Source organism: Carya illinoinensis, chromosome 1 (genome assembly GCF_018687715.1).
Source record: "Carya illinoinensis cultivar Pawnee chromosome 1, C.illinoinensisPawnee_v1, whole genome shotgun sequence".
Taxonomy (NCBI): domain Eukaryota; kingdom Viridiplantae; phylum Streptophyta; class Magnoliopsida; order Fagales; family Juglandaceae; genus Carya; species Carya illinoinensis.
The window spans coordinates 45,467,899-45,494,995 of NC_056752.1; the positions used below are offsets into that span (position 1 = coordinate 45,467,899).

Below are 27,097 nucleotides of genomic sequence, written 5' to 3' on the forward strand. Positions count from 1 at the left end.
GCAACAGGGACCTCATCGTTTCTCTCATTGTTCTAATTTCTGCTCTTTACTTCCATTTCAAGCTCTAAATAAACACACTGAACTAAACAACAAATCACCTTTCGAGCACCACTATAAATCAAGCAACCATACATCCAACCTTGATAAAAATAAATAAACGAATAAAAGCATCAAGAATCTACAAATTGATTCCACTGTGGAGGGAAGATCGAGTTTAAACATGTACATCGTAGGCTGTTTAAACCTCATAATTGAACATTATGGAATTTATATGCTATGCGTACATCTTTCATAATTGCATATATGCTTGGTACGAATGATTATAAGATAATTGATACCGTTAAATCTTTTATCTGATAAACAACTCCGACAGCATCTTAGGCATTACATACATTTTAAATCCATAATGTCGTTTGAATGAATTCAGATTAACAACTATATATACTAAGATTTACGAACAAGACATGCCAATAGTAGTCAAAGACTCAATATCATCCTTCTTCAATCCTTTTTTGTTTTCTCGTAAACAATGCGTCAATTGAAGTCGTTCGTTAACTCTGCCTACATCGGGTGTTATTTACTCGGTTTGTTTTTTTCCTCGAGGAAATTTTCGTCACCTTTCAGATGACTGAAAGCCAAAAGGGGAAAAGTTTAGATTATTTAAGTTCGGAAACCAGCTTCTTTGGGTAGCCAAATAGCCAAAATTGAGCGGTAGAGGTCACAAGTCTTTTTAGTATCAAGCTCGAAAGGCCTCGATTAAAAATGAACTTCGATATTTATTTGACCAACCTTCAAAAAATTTAGGAACGGACCAAAACTCATCAAAGCATTTGAGGGAGGATACCTAAATGAAATCGAGAATTGTTGGCTCCTCTCAACCTTTTGTTTTTGTTGGTTGCAAGGAAGGCAGAGCCAAGGATTCAAAACTAACAATCACAGAGCACCCAATATAAGAAACACCATATCCGACCCAGTTAATCAATCCAAGTTCTGACACATCCATAGATTGCAAATCTTTCAAAACCAAAATTGAAATGTCCATAAATAGGCTCAATAGGAAACAGCACCCCTCAAAACAAAGATGGATTTTTTTTTTTATCCCAAATCCGTAACCCTAATCTTTTGAAAGAGAAGCACTGAATGACATACAAAATTAGTTCCTGAACAATACAGCGGCATCGTTGAACCGATCAACTTGCATAACCCTTCTATTACCAAAATTTCCATTCACACTGTTTTGGATTTGGGAGCCTTTTTCCTCAGTTGTCTCCTTGGCATGGAGTTCTTCATTCCAATGAAGAAGAGCAATGCTCCCAACAATGCCAAATTCTGCAAAAAACCAAAACAAAAGGAAAAGATTAATTAACAATTCACATGAGAAAATATATTACCCCCACCCCGGCTTTCCCTTACCAGGTGACAAGCCTAATCAAAACGCAGCAAGACTCTTACCTGTGTAAACTTCAGAAAGAGTTGGGTATATTCTTTCTTCTCAACATCATAGTTATAGAAGTCGTACAATATTGGAGTAGCGATTGCCTGATGCAGAAGCTGTACAAGTAAAATAACAACAAATTAATACTTGCAATTTTAGTGGATCTGAAGGTACGAAGCAAGAAGAGGAATGCAAAGATTACAAACCAGAAGAAAAGCTCCAAGAGAGTTGCCAAAGATGAAAAGAAGACCCCCAAAGCCCTTCAATGCTATTGCAGCAGCCACTAAATGTTTAGTCTGCCAATAACTCCAACAGTCACAATTCGTGCAAATAAATTTACAACGCAAATGAAAATTGACCATACAGAAACAAAATGGCAAGATGATAAAATGAAAAAGAAGGCCTCTCTTACTTGAACTTCTGGCAGTTGCAACCCAGTCTGAGATGATATGTGATTTGACAAAACATTGAATTTTGGTCTCAGATACTTTGCTGCAGGTCCACCATCAACACCAAAATCATTGAACCTGTACGTGGAAACAACAATTTGATCCAACCCCAAGAACAATCATTTTGTTCCAAGAATTGATAGTATACATTGCAAGATTTCGATATGTACACTTTGGACAGTTATAACAATTTAAAGCTAAATGCCACTGCTAATTAGTTGAGTGATAATATTCAATATGCCAATTCATATAATTCCATGAACATAATATGTAATAGACTATGTAATCTAAAATTTTTAGAAGTTTAAAAGTGCCTTTTATGTTTCAAACAACGGAAGTTACTGCACCCCCTGTTCTTGGTGGGACCAAGCACAAAGACTCCTATTTTGGCAACATCATCTTAAATAAGACTAATCACACAAAAGCACCCGTATATTCTGCTAAGATATCAGGCATCATCTAGGAAAAAATCAGAAATATATCTAAGGAAAATTTTCAAGGGCAGCTTCAATTGTACCACAAAAATCAGCAACACAAACCTCCCATTGGGCCGGTCCAAAAACCCACCAATTGTATTGGAAGATAAACTATTGCCTAGTTTAATTGCTCGCCACAATGTCAGATCTGGGATACTGTCTCATTTTATATAACTCTTCCTACATATAAAGAACTTATTTCAAACCCCAAAGCTGGAACATTACAAATCGTGAATATACCTAACAAACAAAAGCACAGCAGCAGAAAGTCATATAGCACCAGTGAAGAACATATTACACTGATGGGGGCTCACTAAATTATTGAAAAACGTCCTTCAGCCTAAGATATGTTAAAAATGCTTTTGCTATAGAGAAAATAATTGCTTTAAATTACCAGTTGTTTGGTAGGAACATGTTTGCGAAACATTCCTATTTCCTCCCATGGCCAGGTGACATCCATGCATTTGTTTACAAATTATATCACAAGTGTCAAGAATACTTCATTATTCTTTCTCCTGCTCTTTTAATCCATATAGGTTTGATTTTATTGGAAAAGGGGCACACTGGCACTTAATTGTTGTTGAAATCAATATGATTCTTCCAGATCCATACATTATTTTCCCTTTAATCAAAACACCTTATATATACTGCAAGAAGATTAGTAACCTCGAAAACCATAATGGATGGTCCAAGTGAACGTTCCAAAGAAACAGGAAGCTTTCCAAAGACTAACATCCAATCTCAAACCATTATGACCCAATGACCGTAATGCATATTATTTTCAAAAAGGATTCTATAACACCAAATTGTAAAAATCGAATATGTTAAAACTAAGAGAAGCAAACATGTTGCAAATAGCTTTCTCTACTAGAACCTTACTCCTCTTGAAGAAAATACTGAAGTGAGAAGACTTCCATGACTTCCCAATCAGAAATCTCATCACAAAGAGTATCTTTCATAAACATCAATACCATTTTCTATCAACTTAAGATGATGCATGCAATCATATAAATCTTAAACAACAGCCAGAGCCTATTACTCAATACAGTATTCAAAAATTCAACGTTTCCAAGGTAGGGAAAAGACCTAATATAGATTTTTTTTTTTTAATTTGCTTATGACCTAATATAGATTTCAAGATACGAAAATATCCAGATTAGGGCCTCAACCCATTTTTTTTTTTTTTATTGGCACTAGGTGTCTGAGAACAGTGTCCTAACTAATCCTAGGGGTGCACAGTCTATTGGCAAGGAATTTCCCGCAAGTATACCTCGGATAATTCAAGAGAAAAATCTCTCAATCCGATTGCCCTTAAAGATTGTTTGCACCCAAGGGGATTTGAGCCTTAGACCTGAGCAAAGCATACCATCGAGCCTAAGGCCTTTACCACCTGAGCGGCCGATTTCTCTACTCCCCACCTCCAACCAAAGGATTAATCACAGATGAGGAATCGGTGCCAAAGGCGAAGAATTCAGTATCAATGATTACTGTTAATTAAACAGTTTCTTGCCGTCACCAAAGTTCTGGTAAGGTTAAGTTGCAGTCTTATTTTGATCAAATTGTAAAATGAAATCCACTAAACTTATTGAATGACCAGACTACCAGTCAGTCGTCTGTTAGAACGTCAACTTCTGCAAATTTGACTAGAAGCCTCATGTGGCTTTCAAGATCAATTTCTGGAAAAATCATACAAAGTTTTATGATGAAAAGACAAGTCAACCAAAAATATAATAATAAACATTACTAAACCCATTATCAGTACATCATTGCGAACGCCTGGTCCAGTCCTTCAAGCAAATATGTAAAGCTCTATAAAGCATAACCTTATTTTAGATCCACAAACTGAAGGTCGTTATAATTGCACAATTTTCTTTTAAAAGAAACCACAAACGCGCAGATCGAGAATACAGACAGGCTTTTCGCAATGAATGGAAACAAAACGTTGATAAACAAGAATATCAGAAACATCAATAAATAAATATCAACCAGAAAAAATAAAAAAATAAAAAAAATAAAAAAAAAATGAAAGAGAAGGATGGCCAGAGAAACAAAATTTACAACCACTAGTTTCTAAACTCGTGAAAGAGGAGTTGTAGCAGATTATACTATTCCAATGATAAAAGTCTAGATCGATTATCAATTATATCAGATCCAATGGCTTCAAAGTTCAAAGCAGCAGAAGCAAGGCACCCAATAAAGCAGTTTCAAAACCCCTATATTTTCTACCAGAATAACTCTTTCTATAGCAACCAGTACCCAAAACAGAAACAACTTTATTTATTTCATCGCGAAAACAGATTAAAAAGACAAAAACAAACACGTCTAAATATATGTCACACAGAACATGCGTTCTTGATTTACAAGTGGCCGCTTCAGAGTCCCGTAAGTAAAAACTTATACTTTCCCGAACCCCGAACACCGGAAAAATCAACTATCTAACAAGCCCGTCTCATTTCCCATACATTTTCACCAGCTAAACAGAGCATATCTCACACACTAAAAGGAAACAAAAATATGAGGAAAGGAGAAAAAAGCAGATCTAAGAGCTTACTCTTGATAAGCCGAGAGAATGAACACGGAGGCGAAGAGGACTCTCCCGACGAACGAGACGAAGGCCATAGCTGTACGGACGGGACTCGAAAAATGAAGACAGAGATTCGAAACTTGTTCGGTTTGAATCAAAAGACCGGAGACAGACAAGGAGAGATAATATGAGCAAGACAAGGAACGACGTCGTAATGAATAGAGAGAGAAGCGTGTGCGCGCTTTTGCCGGCTAAATTGGGTCTGCAAATTTCGGCTATACCGCTCTCGCTAGCCTAAGCTATATATAATATAAAAACGAAAAGTCCTGCGTAGTAGTTGTACTCGCGAGTGTGCGCTAACGAGGTTAAACTCGCGGTAATTGCGTCGCAGTGGTGGAATATGAAGGGTAACACGTATGATCAGCCAATGGGATTCATTGGATTCGATTTATTATTGATTACGTGGCAGAATGGGGAGGCGAGAATTGAGTGTGTACATTTGAATGTATCTGATTTGTTCTCAGACGAGCCGTACGTTCTACAATGAGGGCGCCCTCACCCTTCTCTTCCCCAGCTCGCCATTAATCAATCGAAGGTGGGATTCTAATATCAATCACAGGCCGTTCATTCATCCAACTAAAGTGTAATCAGGAGGGAGTAATAAAGGTTGTAGCAAGAGCATTCTAGAAGTATTACGTTCAGAAAATATTATTTCATATAATAGATTATATTTATTTTATAATAAAAAAATAATTTTATAATTTAACTTATCACGTCAAATTATATTAATTTATAAATTTATTTTTATAAATTTTTTTTAATTAAAATAGTTTTTATTATATTTTAATAATATTATTATTCGTAATTATATTTTATATAAAGTCATATTTCTAAACACGTCATTTATAGTAAGATCATATTAATTATAAGAAAATAAATAATAAAAATATTAGTTAACTAATGTGATTGATAAGCATGCTATTAATCAAGATTTGTGTATGACTTATGACGACTTGAATCATGATCTTAAGACTTTAGTCATAGTACTCTCCTATCCACAAAATGTCGTGTGGTACGTGGAATTTTACCATTAAACCACCAACCCTTTCTATGTAATTACTACAACAAGTAGATTTTGACCCCAGAAGATTATTATTCAGTCTTTCCATATATGAATGACTGAGGGCATGCATGCATTTCTAAGAAATTGTCTGAAATATTTGGTAAGAGGAGTAATTTATATAAGAATTTATGACTAAACATGAATCGCATCTAGACCTAGTTTTATTTTGTTATCTTAATATAAGTCATTTCAACCAGTTTGAACATCATGACCGCATTCCTCAGTAGGTAAAATGTAGTTGTCGCGAGCTTTCCATGAATTGGTAGCAGCATGAATGGTAAAAAGACCCATGATTGTTTTGTTTGAAGGTTGAAGCTGGCCTAATTCATGTGTCCATGAACGCCAACAAAATTAGCTAAACAATCAAATCGCATTCAGCAAACTGTACTTGTTTGCCAAGAACATGATCAGCAATCCGAAGGAAAAATAAAATAAATCAGCCTCTCCCACATTAATTAATATGTAAAGAAAATATATAGTGCATGGGCGGAAAGAAAAAGAAAAACAACAACCAAAAAAAAAAGGTAAAAGGTTGCCAATTCACAGGCACTTACATAGAATTTGCGAGATTTGAAATCCAAGTCAACTTCGTACAAAAGCAATGAACCAGACAGCCAGACAGCCAGGCATATACTTCACCACGTTCCTACCTGGAACCCGTTATTCCAGGCTTGTGGCCGACCTCTCTACAGACTACGTATTTTTCCTTCTCTACACTTTTCTTTTTCTATATATATTTTATTTTTGTTATGTTTTGTTTTAGATCAGAAACCCAGCAATGCAGAATAAAATGTTCCGCATCCCATCTCATCGATCGAGCATCTGATGCAGCTGCACGTGAATGAACAGCCCACGTACAAATTAAAATTAAGAATGAATCTGGATGCTATCCAAGATTATTCTGCCCATGACGTTGTTCCTAGAAAATATTTGACGGTTTGATACATCCAATACTTATTAATTTAGAATTATTTTTCTTATAATTTTCGGAGTACTAGTACTTATTATCGTTATGTGTAGATCTTTTACTGCATATTTTTTTATATATATTCACGATGTCTGTATTATCGATTGCATGCTATCAGAGACGGTAGTGGCCGGGCAATGAGTTTCTAATGTAATATATTTAATATTTATATACATTATTTTAGTATTAGTTTATTTAAACATAATAATTAATAAGTAGGCACATACAACATTAAATACCGTATATAATTAGGTTCATATATTAATTTTATTTATCTCATTATCAAAGAAAATTTTCTAAAACACAAAAACTAGTCAGCTCGTACGTGATCCGACATCCAATGAATAATGATGAATCTCATCATCCGATATATATATATATATATATCATTCAAATGCCATTTATTGTTATTTTGAGTAGGTACGTAGCTCGTTATGAAATTAACAATTACTCCAAGTATGAAGTATGTCGGCCAGTTAATTATGAATCGATTATAACTTAGATGCGGTGGGAGGAGGGGTCTTAACTTGGATCAGGCTTCACGTACCCTTTTATTTTTGAAAAAATCTAGTTGCAAGCATGATTGTGTACTAATATGTGTACTAATTTATTGTAATTGGTCAAAAAGTAGATTTTATTGAAAACAGTGCTAATTTAAATTTTAAATATGAAAACATCAGTATTAGTACGCAGATTAGTGCGCGACTTTACTTGTATGTAGCAAAACTCTTTATTTTTTTTATCTAGAAGTAGGTGAGAAAGTTACGCTTCTTTAAAAAAAAAAATAATAATAATAATAATGCACTGTATGTGGCATCTCTCATTGGTAGATTCTTGAAGGAAGTAATTAATTCCAAGCGTTTCTTAAAACTCTTATATGTTAGTATGTTTAATTTGTCTATGATCAGCAGAACACATTATTAATTAGAGGGATTACCGAAGGTTGATACCATGTTGCTACTTGCTGGTATTTTTTGTGCATGATCAGTACAATGCAATTCTAACACTCAAGGCCAGCTCAAAAGGTGAGCAACAAAGGCCTCCACCTATGGCCCCCCCACGGGAGGCCGAGCATTGAAGCTCCAAACGATGCCAATTTAGGGAGGTGATAACCGGACTTTGCTACGTACAACCGGTCTTGGGGAACCGGCGTCATCGTGTCCTACGTGGCACGTTTCCAATATGGTGCCGTTTAGATTTTAATTTTAATTGAAAACCCAGCTCGTTCAACTTTTCTTTTGCTTTTCACTTTCAAACTAGCCGACACACGTACGACTGCGAGACCCTCCCGATTCCCATCGTCTTCCCCATTCGTCTTTCCCATTCTGCCTTCCATCCCAATCGCCGTTCCATTAGTCTTAGTCCTTCCATCCCAGTCGCCGGCACTTTCTTCTTCGTCTTCTCCTCGGTAGACCCACAAACCCAAAGTTTCACATCTAGTTTTGAAGAGCCCGTTCCATTGGTCTTTGTCCTTCCATCCCAGTCGCCGGCACTTTCTTCTTCGTCTTGTCGCCTGCAGCGCACTTTCTTCTTCGTCTTGTCGCCGGCAGTTTCTTCTTCGTCTTCTCCTCGGTAGACCCACAAACCCAAAGCTTCACATCTGGTTTTGAAGAGCCACGAATCACAAACCCGTTTTGAACCCACGAACCAGAGCCTGTAAGCACTGTCATCTTCTCCACCAGATCTGATATCTAAAGCCCGGTCAGAAAGCAGTCCCCGTAGTCACTTGGGTTTCGTCTTCCACTCAAACCCATGACCCACAAACCCACGTTTCCCATCTCGTACCGAAGACCCACGAACCACAAACCCGATTTGAACCCACGAACCAGAGCCACAAAGCCCTGTCCTCTTCTCCACTAGATCTGAAATGTGAAGCCCACATTTCACCCAAACCCAAACTCTAACCCTAACATCGACAAAAAATCTAACCCTAACACAGAGTTTCAAATCAGGTTAGATTTCTCCTTTTGATATGTTTTGGTTTTTTTCCAACATTCTCATGCTATACATACTTGGTCATGTGTCATTGTTATTTTTTTTGTTTTTTGTTTTTTTGTTATAATAATACTATTAAATTTGATATGCCCGTTTGACACTCCATTGTAGACTTCTTGCATTAGCTAACAAGTGAATGTCTTCTGCTTCATTTATTGAAAATGTATATGAATTAGTGGTTGAAAGGTCCTTTTTGTTGAAAATGTGTATTAATTTGTGGTTGACAGGTCCCTTTTTGTATTATTCCTCCTCTAAGTTATAATAATTTCACAATAATGTGAAATTAGTGTATGAGAACTGAATGTGTAGATGGAGATGGGTTTGTAGTAATTAATCAATGATAGTGAAGGTTGCTTACAATCAGGTTGTGTCATGTTGGGTTAGTATTAGGTCATTAAAATCGAAAGTATTTATGAATTGACAATAAACTGATCCAAGTTAATCGGCCTAACCCAAATTTGACATGCCTAACCAAAATTCATGGTCAATTCCACACAAACACTTTGATTTGTTTATCTACTTTGATTGCGTCGAGTCAACCAAACATAATTGATAATTTCAAAAAATGTTATATATCTTTTGAATATTTAAAACAAAATTCAGAACATCATTTGAAAACAATTATTGGTTCAACTCAAAATTTTGATCTCTAGACCCTACTGTTGAATAAAAATTTATTCAATATTTGAAGTAATACTACTAGTTTTTCAATCCATAACTCAATTTGTAGCTATAAATGAGATGACAGGTCATGAATTGAAAAACTAGGTGTGGGATCATTATGAATGAACAAAGCTTATTATAAACATTTCTTTTTGAATAGTTATTTTTTAATGATGATATTTTTCACTAAATGTTTAATGTACTGCCATTGATTTGTCAAGTGTCAAATGAACTGGGAATCTTGGAATCATTTGTCATGTTCAAACCTATGTTCCGTGGGACTAAGTTTGTTTTATAGGTTTATGGAGACACTGTTTTGTTACAAAATAATAGCATATTTTGCGTTGTTACCAACTATACACTGTTTTCTTACCAAATAATTGTGATGAATTAGTTTTGGATTTTGAGCACTAATATTTTCTCTTCTGAAATATATATATATTACTAACTAATTGTGGGAAATTAGTTTTTGCTTTCTCTTCTTTGGTTCATCTTAGAAATGTCATCGTCCTCATCCATGTCTTCTTCATCTTTTGCTAAACGTACCACGGGGCAACCATTGTGCTGCTGTGGGGTGAAAGCCACACTGAAATTTTCAACTACAGCAAAAAATCCTGGCCGGCCATTCTTAGGGTGTTCAAAGTACAACACAGAGGTAATTAGTGTAGTTTCTTTTCTGTTAACATTTATTTCAGTGTTCATTAACTAATTGTGTTCTAATGCTTAGGGATTACCCTTCTGCAAGTTTTTCCAGTGGGCAGATCATCACCAAGTGACTGAGCTCCAGCTTCAAGAAAGAATCAATGACCTGTTACAGAGGGAGAAAGATCTCTCAAAAATAGTCGACCTCCTCGAAAAAAGGGAGATTGACCTGCGTAAGATGGTGGATCACCTTGAGAAGGAGTTGCTGCGGCAGACACAAGAACCTGATATGAAGAGGGAGCAGAGACTGGGAAAACATTCTTGTGGGATTGCATTAGTGGTACTTTTAATTTGTATTGGACGTTGGCTCTTGTATTAACATGTATGGGAACTGAATTCTGTTATTGTTGTATGTTTAGAATTCTGTTCTAAACTGAGTACTTAATGCTGTTATTGATGTATGGGAACTGAATTCTGTTATTGATGATTGTTGTATTGAATTCTGGTATTAACATGTTAGGGACCTGAATTCTGTTATTAACATGTATGGCTCTTGTATTAAGAGGGACCTTAGAATTTTGCTTGCTGGATGTTTAGAATTCATTCATAAACTGAATTGTGCTTTCAGATGTTGAATTCTAAAATCAACATCTGTAATGTTCTAAAAAAACGTGCAAAGGGCTGTGATGTAATTCTTGCATGAACAAGTCAATGTTTAGAATAAGCAATACTACCTTGCTTACAGATATAGGATGATCGACTAAGAAAATTGAAAGATAATGCGTGATTAAAGAAAATCCAACGAGAACTTGTTCCCGCTGCATGCAAGTCAGAATAATCAGTATTTTTATAGCAAAAGATGTTCCCTGCAATAATATTCTGTTATCAAAGAGGCCTCTCATTGGCTAGGTTGCCAATCCAACTTGAGTACCATATAGACCAAAACATTGATGATTTTTACAAGTTCAAACAGAACCAACTCAATCAAACAGAATTCTGGTAATAACCAACGCCATAAAATCCCATATTCTGTTCAAGCATCCATCTCCAATTTTCACCACCTACCCACCAATTTCAAATAAACCATTTTCATATTACTCCCCAACAACAAAGTACCGTCCTGTACCGTCCCCACCAACAAATTTATAATCCCTTATAATCAACAATAGATTCTTAATAGCAAGACAAAATTTTCACCACCTCAATAAATAACTTGCTTTAATATTGCCCCCTCATCATCAAAGGCAAAATTAAATGTTTACACCAACAAGTATAAATATTCCCAAAATACCACCAACAACAAGATTAATATTCACATCTGTGTAACTTAAATATTTTTGTATGGCCAACTCATCACAAAATTTGTCAGTAGCTGGTACACCACGGGATCAACCTACAGGGAAAACAAATGAATTAAGCCTGGTGCCAAATCCTTCATTAAAACTCACAAAGAACACCCTAATCATTAAAACTGTTACAAAAAACACCCTAAGCATGTTTAACCACGGAAAGGCATACCCACGACAATCATTTGAATCATTCTCGTGGTTGTGAACCATCCAATATAGCCTCTAGCGGTTGTGATCCAACCAACCCAAATTGCATCTGTAGACCAATAAAATTCATGAACACCATCTGATGTCAAACTTAGTATTAAAATTATCATCCATACCACAAGTTGGGATTCACGTACACTTTCTTGGCTTTGCATTAGTCTTTCTTCGGGTTGGGCACCTATGGGGTTAGCAGCTGGTATGCTTTCAAGCTTAGTCTGATTATACGGCACAGGCAAAATTTAAAACAATGCTTAATACGATGTTCAAACAGAATTTCAAATATCTTATAATTCAAATATAAATTTAAATGGAATATATTACTTGCACGACACCAAATAAATTCTTGCACACGTCTACGACTGATATATCTTCTCCGTCTTGCTGAAAATAAGATATAAAATTTTTCAAGTAGTAATAAAAAAATTAAGCATCTATTATGGAGAAATCAAATAGAATATCAGCACCTGCTTGCGTTTTCCCTTTCCCTACGCTTGCTTGGTCTTCTCTTTAACTTTTCGCAAGTCTCTCTCCATCCTGGATGCTCTCCTCAGAGATAGGGGTCTCCATTTCCCTCTGACAATATGTGGACTGAGAACTTGTTTTGAAGAACCAACAGTTGCTATAACATTTGCGGTATCACTTGCATGTGCTGTGGGATCCAAATTGCCAAAATAGAGGTCAATCATTGCATGCAACTTATTAATTGCATCCAAAGTATGTTCTCTCGAACCCGCAGCATGAGTAATTATCTTATAACAGATGTTCAAAAGACTAGAATAAGCAATAGAATCCTCCCGTTGATGTACTGTGTCGTAGCTGCTATGGATTAACATGTATCTTCTTTTGATGTCCTTCCTCCATCGATCCAAAATGTACCTATCTGGCAATGATTTAACCCCGTTACATTTGAAAATAGCGAAGATGTGCCGGCACACTATCCCCCTCATTTCAAATAAACCACAAGAACACTTTGCAGCACCTGTATCTTCCTGACTAAACTGGACTGAATGTGTAACCAACTTCATGAACTCTTCGAGACAAACTTCATCCTCTACTACATAGGTCTTTACTGTACCGTCCACCTTGAGTAAAACTAGGTCCAAGTCGATGACGCGGGCAAGTTGTTGCTGAACTTCTCTAAACTTCCCATTGGTGTACAAATCTTGATATCTCTTTTCAATTGGAGATATAGAGATGCAGGGAATTGTGACATTAAATGAGGGGAAGTCCGCTACATTTTCGTTCTCAATTTTCTTTTTCAAGGCATTATCATATTGATCGACAAACTCTTTCAAGTTTGTCTTAGCATGAACATAGCCATCAAAAAAGGCATTCATGCTCTCGCTCCGCTGAGTTGTACTCATTCCAGCCCAAAAAACATCTCTCAAAAATGCCGGTACTCAATACTCACGCTCAGTGTATAGACTCTTCAACCACACATTCTCATGCAAGTTGTACGTGGTGATGAACTGATCCCAACAATTTTCGAACTCTTCCAGAGTTTGGGTGTCATACACACATTTCATTAGTGTAGTTTTCATTCCAGTTTTGTAGGAACCATAGCTTCCAAGCTTTTCAGGGACTTTCTTAAGTATATGCCAAAGGCAAAATCGATGTCGGCTTTCGGAGAAAACAATTGAAATGACATTTTTCATCGCTCTGTCTTGATCAGTGATAATAGCCTTTGGCGCTATACCATCCATACACTGCAACCAGGTCCGGAATAACCACACGAAGGTCTCAGTATCCTCTAAGGAAATCAAGCCAGCTCCCAACAAAATTGATTGCCCATGGTGGTTTACACCAACAAATGGTGCAAAGGGCATCCCATATCGGTTCGTCAGGTATGTGGTGTCGAATGTGACCACATCACCGAAATATTGGTACGCAGCTCTACTCCGGGGGTCTGCCCAGAATACATTCTTTAACCTCCCATCATCATCCAAGTCCATCAATGCAAAGAACCCCAGATTTTTGTACTGCATTCTTAAAAATTAGTCTTGCAGCGCCCCAGCACCACCTACGCCCAGTCGTAGATGTCGTGCCTTGTCGATATAGTTACGACAATCCTTTTCCAAAAATGGGAGGTTCTCAAATCCACCCACACCAACAACAAGAAATCCAAAACTCTTATTCATACGGATCCTAGCCATATCATTTGTATCAATGACTCTTTTTACAGTTTCACTTACTTCTCGATTACATCGAAAGAAGCGTGATTTTTTTGGGCTCAGATTGTGATTATGGATATTGTGAACTGTATTCAGCCGAAACTTTCCATCAGCAATTTTTGAGGCATTAATCTTTGCTTTACATTCTGTCTTTCCTGTCGGACGAGGGTTGGCAACGTTCAAAATTCGATTCCGAGCCTTCCCACCACAGGCACAGGCAAGTGTGACATATCTAACAGTCTCATCCTCTCCCCTCTCACTCCTTTTTGTCATCACCCCAAACCCACATTTCTTACCATATTCCTTATAATAACTCATTAAATCTTCTAACGAATTAAACTCCATCTTGGACTTTGGCACTCCATCACCATCCATTTGCACTTTCTCAGATGCTCCGGCACTGGTGGTGGGGGTTTCAGTTTCCCCACCATCGGGTCTATTATCCTGTGCATCTGGTCTATCCGCAACACATTCATCAACTCTAGAGGATGTACATGGCGATTCGGTTTCCCAACCATCGGGTCTATTATCCTCTATACCTTGGAATTTGCTTGTACTAGAGCTTGTACTAATGCGAGATACCGGGTCTTCCATGCCATGTTGAAATGGGTAACCACCATGCTGGCAAAAAGAAAAAAACAATGCAATTAAACTCTTTTAAAAATCTCTAAATATTAAAATTAAACATGTTTGATATAACATCATCACCTGTAGGTTGCTTGGATATTGGTTGGCACTAGGATATGATAAAAAAGCTGGTGACCACGCAGGCATTGGTCCATAGTAACCGTGCATGTAATTCGGGATGTTTGGACACGTTGATGGTATGTCCTAAAATATTATTATATAAGTTATTGATGAATTTTGACAATAAAATATCAACTACTAAACAAATGATGTTTTCGATAAATTACATAATACAACATACCGCGGGTGGGGGATTTGAGTTAGATGGCTCTGCATTACACAGGTCTTCTTTTCCATTTCCCATGCTAAGAGGGAGGCAAATGAATTGTCAATAGCAATGGTTTACCAAGTTGTCAAAATCTTCTTCTAGCAAACATTCAAATGTCTTGTCACTTGTTTTTCCCTCTTTAATCTCTAAATATTAATCCTACTCACCGTGGGATTTGATCTCTAAATAATCAGTGGCATGCTCTATTTTAATTCATAAAGCAATTTATGTAGGGGAAAATCTGTTTTGCTTAGACGCTCAGTTCAGGTATTGCTCATGAGACAGATCAATAAATAGCTATAAATTTGTTTTCACCATCATTAGATATAGTTAAGAGGCTTGAAGCCACACGGTTTAATACTACAGTGGGAAGCAAATATGAATTCATCCAAAAATTTAATTAACCAACTACCCTACTGTTAACAGATTTTCATGCTCATTAAAAACTTTAAATTTAATCATAGAACCAAATTTATTATGGCATCAAAATCCATGTATGCTGTAGTTGTAAAAATTAAAATAGAGATGTAGATGTAATGGAATAAGCATTATCATTTCTTTCCCGTAAGCTGAAACAGGACTCTCATCAACACCCGAAAACTGGAGACCCGTAAACATCCTTACTACAGACCAAAAAATATGTAGTAACCAAATAGCAAGACTAAATCAGGTTTCTCAAAAAGGAAAGAATACAAAAAAAAAAACTGCACTGAATCTCAGAATAAACTTTTCCTTATTTTATACTCTGTACTAGCTTACGGACTGATCTCCAGGTTTGTCTAAAAGCAAGACTAAATAAGGATCTACACGGATAAACCCAGGTTCGTCTACACGGATCCAGGTTCGACTAAATAAGGATCCAGGTTTGTCTACACGGATCTACACGGAAAGAATACAACAGAAAAAAAAAAAATAAAGATTCATATTTGCGATAAACCCAGAACATTCTGACTTACCGAGCTTTCTAGTGTCGCGGGTTGAACTGATTGCAAGTTGGGGGCTGGAGGGAAATGGGGCTAACAAGTGACGGACGGCGACCTCACCAGCCTACGGGCTCCAACGCCGGCGACTTTCTGACGAGATTTTTCAGCAAGTTCGGCCCTTTTTGAATCTTCTCTCTGCTTCAGCCACATTTCATCCTTCTATTTCGATTTCCCTCTCATTTTTCAGCTTTGTTTTTTTTTTTTTTTAATTTTAGATGACGTGGCAGTACACGTCAGCCGATGTCGCACCGGTTCCGCAAATCCGGTTGCATATAGAAGAATTGATTAATTAAAAACTTAGGAACTTGATTTAGTGATTCTCTCTCACAAGATGGACTCAAAGTCTCTGCTCTTCATCACCCACTTGTTGTTCTTCTCTACAGAGTGTTCCGACAACCTCGACTCTCTCAAACAGCTCCCTCAAACAATATAATGTTTAAGATTATTTTCTTAGAAAGATTTATGCAGAAAATTCTTTTCTCCTCTACACTTCTGGTTGTTGAGAAATTTTAAGGATCTCAAAAGCTAAAACTGGCACCACCAACGCTATCTTCCCAACATCCTCATCAACTTGCATTATCTTTTTAATCCAAGTGGTAGAAAATTGAGTATCGAGCTTCTTCCTCATGTTGTTAGATCTGAGGCAAAACACAAAAACTTTCAAACAAGAGTTGAGATTTTTAACACAAAATCGTTACTACTATCATCAAATCATCACCGTGATAGATAAAATTCACGAAAACGCAACTCAAATCTAAAAGCTTTCAGATTTTACCCCAAAAATAGAGTTTTTGTTTCAACGGCATCACTTCATACAGGCTCAAATTTGAACAAACAACACTTAATTTACTGTCAAGGAAATACAAGGCAGATGGTTTACGTATGAAAGAAACATTTGCAGATGGTTTACAGATGTATCTCGCATTTTCCAATCAATGTTTTTTGGAAGAACTATTGCCATTAGCTTCTTCCCACTCCTTGGTCTTGCAGGGCTTTTACTTCAGTGGATCAGTTTGCTTTGTTCCAAGGCTACAGAACTCATTCAGAAGTTTTTGGCAAGGGTTGGCTTCATGGGAAAGGGCCTTCGTGGGAATGGGAATAGAGTTAAAAAAAAAGGAAGAGGTTGAGAGGGAATAGTCCAATGAAATGTTGAGTTTTTTATCCATGTGGGCGCCGATTCCCCAAGGCGGTTACACATAACATTTTTCTTAGTTTTCTACGATCCAAGAATCCATCCACCCTGATGCAAACCTCCCACGTCTATACCAATTCTTCTCTCGTCAAAATTCATCAATCAACAGACTCTCACTCGCTCTCTGCCTCTCTCCTTGCGAATTCTCAATTGGGGGATACTCACTATCGTCGCCGTTCGTTAAGCTCGTCGTCAATGCCTTCCACCACCTACACAAAGCAAGTAAGTCCAATTCATCTATATCCCTCTGTCGATTTGCATCTCTGCTTCTCTCTCTCTCTCTCTCTCTCTCTCTCTCTCTCTCTCTCTCTCTCTCTCTCTCTCTCTCTCTCTCTCTCACACACACACACACACAACACACACTTACGCACTCAACGAGACTCACTTACTCTCTCATTTCACTCACACGCACACACTTTGACTCTCACTCAAAAATCCTTTCCACGAATTGTTCTTCCCCATCGAGCAGTGCCACCCACCACTGTTATCACTGTTGTCGGATGCTCTCCAAGTCAATAAGCCTATTTCCACCTCTTTTTCCATTGGTTCATCCCTTCACTCGAGAGTTATACATTCATTTTTTTGTATTCATTTTCAGTTCTCTCCCCCACTGCAAGCCGTGCAACACCATTAAATTTTGAGGGTCTTTGTTGCTACGGTTTCTGTCCTACAATGGTGAGTCTCTGAGCTTTGGGTAGTTTTTGTTATTATTGATTCATTATGCACCCTTATTACTCACCACACGCAAGAAAATTGTTTGACAGTGATTTGCTCCCTTCCGCCGATGTGTATCTTGGCTATTTGGAACCGTTGAAATCCCCTCACCAACGTAGGTAAGGCCTTATTTCAATTTTAGCCATTGTGTATGTTACCCAAGGTTTGAGAGAATTTTAACATTACAACCTTGTATCACAGGACGTCTCCAACTACGTAAACATAGTTGTTGCGCTCTTAAATTCCATGGGCCACATACACAGGATTAGGAAAGATCCATGATATTAGGTTACATCTTTGATATTTTTTTTATGTGTGTGTTGTGATGGTTAGAAGTTTCTGGATATTTTGTGTAGGATATGTTTAAATAAAATTTATAAATGTTATGCTACTTGTTGGATTACTATTGGCTTGTCGAGGTCTCAAAATTTGTGGAGTTTTGGAGTGGAGTAGGCTTGTTGTGTTTGGATATCAAAGTGAATGGTGGTTGTTTTGGATTAATGAGCATGGTTGTTTAGGTTGAGATATGGAGCTAGCCAGGTTTACCATTTGATTGTTATTGGGTTGATCAAGTTGGATTGAAGTATTTGCTTGGTGGTGGCTTTGTTGTGACACGTGGGGAGTGACTACTGTAACATTATGTGTTGGTTAAATGAGAGATATGACTGTTTGGATTGGTTATAAACTAACTGGTTAGAGGCTTGTGTTTTGTTAGTGTAAGCTTGTGAAAATTTTATTGATAAGTTTTGTGCGGGTATTGATGTTTACTTATGAGAGACTAATTTTTTATTTAGGTTACTTTGATGCGACTAGAGTGCGGACTCAAGATGTAGATAATATATGACAGTCAGGTAAACGAGGTTCCTATGCTATATGTTGTATAAAAGAAAAAGACTGAGGTTGATTTTAAAATATGCATGTTTTGTTTTGAAAAAAAATGTCAAAACAATCTTAGTTATTTGTTTTGCATTACTCGTGAAATCAATATGAAAAAGAAAAGTATTTTTGTAATGACTGGTATAGACATGAACTTATTTTTGACATTTTGTTTTTGAACTTTGTAAAATTAGTGAATATAAGATCCAAAAAGTTTTACTTTGTTTAAATGAAGATGCTTTGATTCTGATATTTTGAATATGTGAAATGATCTAGAGCTATTCAGTACTCTATTTTGATACAATGTGTCATTTGAAAACTTTGTCATGAATTTTGATTATGTATCCGAATATCATCTGGTTCCAATGTTGTTTTTGTTCTGTTTACGTTAAAGTTTTGCCATAGATATAATAGTGGTATACAGTCTTGCCAATAATATAATAGTAGTATATGACACTGCCACGGGTATAATAGTGGTATACGATCCTGACACAGGTATAATAGTGATTATGGCCCTGCCATGGGTATAATAGTAGTATACGGCCCTACCACAGGTATAATGGTGGTTTATAATCTTACCATAGTGGTTAAATATGATATACGGTTCAGCCACGAGTATAATGGTAGTTTATAACCCTACCATATGGGTTAAACATGATATTTGTCTCAATATGATGCTCTGATATGATATGAAGATAATGTCTCAAATTTTAATATGCCAAATGAATTTTGGAATAAGAATGTCTTCTAAAAAGTTTGCTCTCATATTTTGTAACATGTTTGATTTTGTATTTTGAAAGTAAATATCTTGTTTCCTATTTTGAACTATGTAAATGCTCATATTTACATACTAATATATGTACTGTACTTACTAAGTGATAATTCCCTCCTTTATTTTCACAATATTTCATATGACTTTTGATAGTTCAGTTGAGGATCAGTAATAGAGTACGTGGGCAAAGATTAGCTGAGGATAGTAGTTAAGTACCTAGGAACTAGTATTGTTGGTGGATTTATTTATTCTGTAAATGGATTTCAGTATATTTAGATAATTATGAAGACTTATGTAAGCTATTTTCATTTTATTATGTTAATTGAGACATGTGGATAAGTTGATCTATTTTATTTGAGTTACTGTATTGAGAATTTGATGAATTTGTATGTATAGTTAATTATATTAGAGAAATTTATGTTTGATGTAGAGTCTTTATAAATATATTGGATATGGAGAATATATTCAAAATGTTGAAGTTAATTATAGGTAATAAGAATTAACTTCCTGGAACTCCGGCATCAGACTGGTACGTTAGGACGGGATGAAATTATAAGATCTTATTTGTTTATTCAAATCTAAACTATTTCATATCATTTTATTATTATAACTTTTTTAAATCTCTATATAAAATATAATAAATAATTTAATTTTTTTTAAATTTTAAAATAAAATTAATATTATAATAATATTTTATTTAATTTTTAATAAAATATTTTATCTCACCCTAACTGTACGATTAAATAAGTTTAGCAACCGTGATGAAATCTAGTGCTATTGAAGAGAAGCGAACTCAACAAATTGGACAAAAACGAATAGTTGGTGTGAGAAGTCTCGTCAGTAAAGAAAGGTAAGTTGTACTCCTCCGTTTGGCAGTTGAAGTGTCGAAACTGTCCAGAATTTATCCAAATCAGTTTTGGCAGCAATGATGCCGGGGAAGACGATGTTGATTGGGGTGGGTCAAAATCTTAAAACCAACACATGTAATTGGGTTTTTCGAGGATCCAACAGAGTCAGTCTAATTGATATCCTAACCTAAAAAGCATATTGACTGGGCTGGGCCTAGGATGTCGCGGAATTCCAGCTCCTCTGCCTAGCCATTGTACAAACTTTATTTTAAAACAACTTTAGGCGCCGCACATGCGGCTTACGAATAATGCTATACATTATCTTATATTATATATTTTATATATTAAAATATTTTTTTATTTTTTATTTTATTTTATTTTTATTAAATTAATTAAATTATTTTATTTATTATTCACATACTATATATTTATTATAGAAAAAATAAAAAGAAAAATTAAAATAAATTTGGTGTGTGAAGTGTAAGGATAACAAGAAGAATTTTTCGCGGCTTACAGGGGAAAAATTGACAAAAACAAACCAAAAATAAAAAAAATAGAGCATCTTGATTTTAAAGTTGGGTTTCAATATTAAGGTGAGTTAAGTTGAATTTTTTTATAAATAATAAAGAATTAAATAAATAGACTGAGTTATGTAGAATTTATTATTTATAAAAAATTATAAATCTCAAATATAAAAATATAATGAGTTAAAAAAAATTAAGGATCCTAAGTTTTAAATTTAGATGAATTTAATAATTTAAAATTAAATTCAGTTTAAAATTAAATTAAATTAAATTAAATGAATTACAATTTAATTTTACAATCAAGCCGAAATGTCTAAGGTGCCCCCAAGCAATGTTCATTGGGAAAAGGTATTCAACCAACATTATAATTATTATTAACTTAAGTAGTTGCAAAGCTGCGTGACACCACTATTTGAGTTGGGTTATTTAATGAGGCCGACCACACCGCCGTTACCAGTTCTTTTCTACAAGTAGCCGTAGCCTTTATATTTTATATAGAATTTTATTATATACGAGTACAGTCACGTATTAATATATGTATTAATATTAATTTATTTATATTTAAAATTTAAATTAATATTATTTTTAATAAAATTTATTTTTTAACTAATCATATCACATTAATATATAAATTAATACATAATTATATTTGTAATTATATTTTTCTTTTTATATATATTAGATTTGGTCCACGTTAGCAAACTACTAAAACGGAATTGCCGTTGGGCACGACACCTTGTAGGAATAATGAAACAAGTCCAAGCACGCAAGCAGCGAATGATTTTCGAACGGCCAGGATTTCTCTACTACAACAATTGATGTACAATATTTTACTCTCAGAAAAGAAAAATCACAGTATTTTACGCGTTACGCGTACATCAAACCATATGTTCCATCATATGATAAAAAAAATTATAAATGGTATTTTAAAAGAAAAGTCTTATTTACAAAATCGATGTTGCTGATATATAGCAATTTAATTTATTAACCAAATTTTAAAAATTAAAAGGCTTTTAAATTAAATACCACAATGTCATTACGTCACAACCGGCATAAAATTATAATTGAAATTAGAAGGACTTATTTCGAAAAGGATGCTTTAAGGACGGTACAAGATTCCTAGCGACAAGACTATAGATAACAACAGATGGGGGCCACACACGTGTCGAACATAGCTTTCGTGTAAAAGGTTGAGGATTGACCACGTTATCGGGCGTTAAGCCGTTGGATTTCTACGGGGCTAAACAAAATCTACGGTGAGTTGTTTTGTCCCGCGGGGCGGGGGGGGGAGGGGGGGGGGGGGGAGGAGTTAATTAACGAATGAATGTGATCGTAACGTCCGTTTGAAGCGTAAAGGGTCAAAACCCGGTGGTGGGGTTGGGACTGTGCGAGAGTTACAAGTTAGAGACCACCAAAAACCCACCCATGGATTTTTGGGTTGTGGGGTCCGTTAAAGGAACCGTCAAAAACGCACCCAACTCCGGCTTTGACTCTAAAGTAATGTGGTATTTTATATGTAAACGTTACCCTTTTTATTAATATAATAAACTATGGTTTCCAATATCGGCTCGGCTGGCTTCAAATGTTTTACTTTCGGCTCAGCTTCCCAGCTTAGACTCGGCCCACAGAAACAAAAGAAAAACAGCCTTTTAATAATGTCATATTTCGAAAATAAAATAAAAAAAGAGAAGGAACTCTTACCATTTTGCGAAATGGTCAAGTTTGTGTGGCAATAAATTATAATTTTTATTTTTTAGATGCAAATACGAACATAATAACAATGGGGGGAAAAAACTCTAATAAAACTCAAATATTTTGGCATGGATGGATATGAACTAATAATATACACTATTTTCCAGAATTTCAATCCATTCGGATCTTATCTTTTTATCCTTTATTATAGACAGATTATTCTCATACTCAAATTTTAAATGTTTTTCTTATAATATATAAACTATTCAATCTAAGAAATAATTATTAAATTTGAGGAAACTTATATGTTAGAAGTCGATCTCTATGGGATTTTAGAGAATCTCGATTTTAGGATTTTATTTGATTGGTTGATATAGAAAGTAATTTAAAATGCATTACATCAATAAAATATCTCAATATATCCTTAAATCCTATTAATTATTCTAATGCTAGGGTAGCTTAAAAAACATAGTAGTTTATTTTTTTTTTTCTGATCAATATATTATTTTCTTTCTTGTCGTTTCCTCTTAAAATAAATCAAAATTATAGAAAAAGTTGCTCCCTTTCGCACTTTTTTAAAGTTTGATGTAGAATTTCAGAAGAAATGTTAAGAAACCTAGCTAGCACCTCTTCTTTCTCTCTCTCCCTCTCTCACTCTCTCTCTTCTAAGGGGTAACTTCCCTCTCATTTTTTTTTTCTTTTCTTTTTCTCATCCACCCATTTTATCTATTAATACTTTTTTTATTTAGTTTTATTTTACTCTCTTTAAGGTTAAAAAAATAAAAATAAAAAAATTTACAGTTTTCCAACAACTCTTAAAAGACACATACGACACAAGCAAATTCACATGTTAAAAATTGTTCGAAGGAAAGTGTTGGTTTTGCAAAACTACTACACGTGGTTTTCTTCTGGTAACTCTTCTCGACACATGTGCCAGATTGCCAGACTCACCACAATCAGACATTTTAGATCTAACATTTATAACTGAAACGAGACAAGTGTGTTGTCTTCACGAACCATCGCAGATTCTAAAATTTATCAGAGTTAGTCTAAATTGTAATTTATCTTTTTTCACATATACCTTACTCTTTTTCTTTTTGGTTTCCTTATTTTTTATTATAATAAAAAAAGAATTCGTTTCTCTGACGTTTTTTTGTAAAGATTGAATCTCTGTTTAGGTAGCGAGTGTTATCTCTTATAGTCTAATTAATGTAATAATAATTTTCATTATCCCATAATGTTCGGTTATGGATGTAAGTTTATCTAATAAATGAATTATGATAGTTTCCATTTAAAAAAAAAAAAAAGTTTGAAGTGATTTGTTCACAAACTAACCTACACAAATATTCTTAATCTCAAGTAGAAAAATAATAGTAATAATAATTGTGAAGGGAAACGGGCCCCAAGCCCAACGGCCCGACCTAGAACCTTCTGGTAACCCCAAACCAAAGTGAATGAGGAAATCAGTCATAGCCTGGGGTAGGGGCCCGACTGACGGCACACATGGGGAGTTGGAAGAGGAAGGACACGACCCACCTCAATAACTCCCTCTGCCTCACTAAATGGCCCCTAGGTCAAGGCCCATAGCTGATCAAGGGGCCCATTACAGGCTCAGCCCACCCTAGGCCGCATTAGGGAGTTAGGACCTGACATAAGGTACACAGACAGGAGACTGTGTGGTATGCCGGCCACTCGACATGCCTGGTCATGGGCATCCTAATTAGAGACACATTGCATTTAAAGCATATCAGGAGACACAAACAAGCGACGATGCACCTTTGGGATGACATGACCTCAGCATGGCATTACACTGTAGCGGCAGAGGTGAGGCAAGTCTGACCCAGACACAGCCTAACACCCCATGATACCCCTCGATAATAGAGTCCAAATCATGTATAAATACCCCGACCCATCCACGAGAGTGGTGAATTTTTTTCTTTTCACTTCAACACTTCACCCACCTGATAGTTTTCGACTGACTTTGTCATCGGAGGATTCATAAACTCCATCGAAGTCTCCTTTTTGCTCTTCTTGCAGGTCCCCCAAGCGTAGGTTTTGTGGAACTGCTCGGGCCGTGAAACACGATCTCAACAGTAATATCAAATCTCGCATCATATCAACAAACTTAAATGTTAAAATTCCACACACCTACAAAAACCATATTTTCAGTATTCATTGTCAATTAGTAGTGTTTAAATAAATTATTGTTCATAATAAAGGACAAAAACCCCGAGTGCTATTGAACATCCAATGCCATATTTGATTTTAAACTTATAGGGCATTTACAATAAAGTTATAATATAAATAGAAAAAAGGAAAAGAAAAACTCCCAACTCGTGCTAGACATGATGTTGAACATCGGTTGAGCTTTAGATCAAAATGGTATGTCATCCTCTTATAATTACTAAGAGAAATGTTTAATTGTAAGTTATAATCTTGTACGTATATAATTTATTCATTATAATCATAAAGAAATAATATACGTGAGACTTAATCATGACTATAATTAGAGGATAAATACTATAGACACAAACAAATATCACAAAAATATATTTACAAATTGACGTGACTTTATATGGTATGTCAGATTGTAAATCTATATTTTATTATAGAATATATAATGTATCATATAAAATCATCACAGTTTATGAATTTAATTTTTAAAATATTTTTATGGTTTAAGCACTTCCCTATTTAGAATGATTAGAAAAAAAAAACTTATATGCTAAAAATACGGTGGAAAAAAGAAATTACAAAAAATTATATTTTTAGTTATAACAGATAATCAGTAATGATACATCAATAATTAATAACTGTTTGACAGTTTATTTTATAACTAACTAATATAATTGTGCTATTTTATTAAAAATAAGTTTAATTTATAAAAATATCATATATTTAAAATAGAGTTGTAAAATATAGAAAAATGTTATTTTTCAACAAGTAAATCTATCAAAGTGTCGAAGAACTCGAAAAATTCAAATCTAAAATCTAATAAATAAAATAAAAACACGGATAGGGAACATATGGTCAACAAAAATAAAAAAAGTAAAAAATAATGGCGAATCAGTCATTAACAACAAAGAAAAGCTGGAAAGCCGAGCCGAGCGTTACAATACATATTATGATTCCTTTGCCTACTTTTGACTCTTTCTGGACCCCAGGAACGTGTGTTCCTCAGCAGACCCCTATATATATAATATACCCCCACGTACCTCCCTCCTGTATTTAACGTGTATCTATCACAACTTTCCCTGAGAAAATCACCCACACAAGCAAACCATCCATGGCCGATTCACAGAGAAGTAAATCCAGCGCCTGCGTGGCAAACCGGCGGCAGCCCAGCCGCTTGCAACGGAGAGCACCGGCGTCCTTGCAGATCAGCACTCCCTCTTCGACTTGGAATGTGGCCATCCCGCTCCTGTCGCCGCTTGCTGCGTCGCCGACTTCGCCGAAGTTGGTCACTGATCGGACGGTGGATATGAGGCCGAGGGAGGAGTCGAGGCAGCTGTGCTCAGAGCCGGAGAAACTTGTGTCGTTCAAGAGGTGGCAGCACCCCGCGGCTCCCTTCTGCTACGAGCCGGCTCCGCGTGTCCGGCCGTTTGTGCCCGTGTAGAGAGGAATGGACCTTCCCCCCCCCCCCCCCCCCCCCCCGGGCGGCCCACCCAAAAAAAAAAAAAAAAAAAGCAAAAGAACAGGAGATAGGAAGAATAGGATTGTACGATCGGCAAATAGTATGCAAGTCTAACGGTGTGCCTGGGGATGGGTTTTTCTTTTTTCAACGTTAACATTGATTTTGTGTAAGCTGTACAAAGAATTCTTAATATAATTGGGTTCGCAAAACGAATTTCCTTGATCGTCTTCGTATTTTTGGCATTGTTTTACTTTTACCCAATGGGTGGAGATAGTGCGGCATGGCATAATTGCAGTGAAATGACAAGCCATTCTTTTATTCATCATCACTTGTTTTGAGTGGATTTTTCCTGGGTCGGAACTAACTTCTTTCTTTGTAAGGATTTGCATTTGTCTATTTTATTTCACCATTTAATCAATCATTACTTCTTTCAATGGTTTTTTCCCCATGGAAGCCTTTTGAGTGATTGGAAGCTGAGAAAATCAATCATCCGCGAGGAGAGATACGTATGGTGCTACCGAGTGGTTATTACAATTTCATTTGCGGCCAATGATTTGATTGACAGTGAATTTAGCTGGAGGGAGGTTGTTATCGGCATTCTCTTTAGGCTGCTTTGTAATTTGAAGACGAGCTTTTAATTTTCTTCTTTATTCTGAATTTAGTATTTCTATTCACACTGATTGAAGTGATTTGAAGATAAGAAATTTAGGTAAGACTTGTGGTGCTGCTATAGTGCTATTATTAATCATATGAATTGTATTTTTTAGATTATGAATGGAGTTACTATTCACAAAGAAAATTACACCCATACAACTTTTTGTTTCAAATAAATAAAACATTAATAAAATTTTATATTAAAATAACATTATTATACATGAATATTCTCAATTTCAAACATAATTATAT

At 35.6% G+C, this 27,097-nt stretch overlaps 3 protein-coding genes across 3 annotated transcripts; 1 reads left to right on the forward strand and 2 right to left on the reverse strand.

The window, feature by feature from the left end:
- Positions 1–950: 950 nt before the first annotated feature.
- Positions 951–5,165, reverse strand: LOC122277251. Its single transcript, XM_043087190.1, has 5 exons — positions 4,912–5,165; positions 1,848–1,962; positions 1,642–1,731; positions 1,453–1,551; positions 951–1,329 (listed from the first exon to the last, which is right to left on the reverse strand). Exons 1-5 carry the CDS (start codon positions 4,977–4,979, stop codon positions 1,228–1,230), a joined length of 474 nt encoding a protein of 157 aa, XP_042943124.1. The 5' UTR covers positions 4,980–5,165; the 3' UTR covers positions 951–1,227.
- Positions 5,166–12,315: 7,150 nt separating this feature from the next.
- On the reverse strand, positions 12,316–13,167 carry LOC122300405 (protein FAR1-RELATED SEQUENCE 9-like). Its single transcript, XM_043111039.1, has one exon. It carries the CDS (start codon positions 13,165–13,167, stop codon positions 12,316–12,318), a length of 852 nt encoding a protein of 283 aa, XP_042966973.1.
- Positions 13,168–25,769: 12,602 nt separating this feature from the next.
- On the forward strand, positions 25,770–26,400 carry LOC122277259 (uncharacterized protein At4g14450, chloroplastic). The gene has a single exon (XM_043087202.1). The coding sequence runs from the start codon at positions 25,844–25,846 to the stop codon at positions 26,171–26,173; it is 330 nt and encodes a 109-aa protein (XP_042943136.1). The 5' UTR covers positions 25,770–25,843; the 3' UTR covers positions 26,174–26,400.
- The last annotated feature ends 697 nt before the right edge of the window (positions 26,401–27,097 follow it).

Excerpts from the sequence above, each read along its gene's own strand:
- LOC122277251 (XM_043087190.1), bottom strand. The coding sequence starts at position 4,979 with ATGGCCTTCGTCTCGTTCGTCGGGAGAGTCCTCTTCGCCTCCGTGTTC. Across the intron at positions 1,552-1,641 it reads CTCTTGGAGCTTTTCTTCTG|CTTCTGCATCAGGCAATCGC; the intron begins GTTTGTAATCTT and ends TTACTTGTACAG. Across the intron at positions 1,330-1,452 it reads TCTTTCTGAAGTTTACACAG|AATTTGGCATTGTTGGGAGC; the intron begins GTAAGAGTCTTG and ends GGTTTTTTGCAG.
- LOC122300405 (XM_043111039.1), bottom strand. The coding sequence starts at position 13,167 with ATGAATGCCTTTTTTGATGGCTATGTTCATGCTAAGACAAACTTGAAA.
- LOC122277259 (XM_043087202.1), top strand. The coding sequence starts at position 25,844 with ATGGCCGATTCACAGAGAAGTAAATCCAGCGCCTGCGTGGCAAACCGG.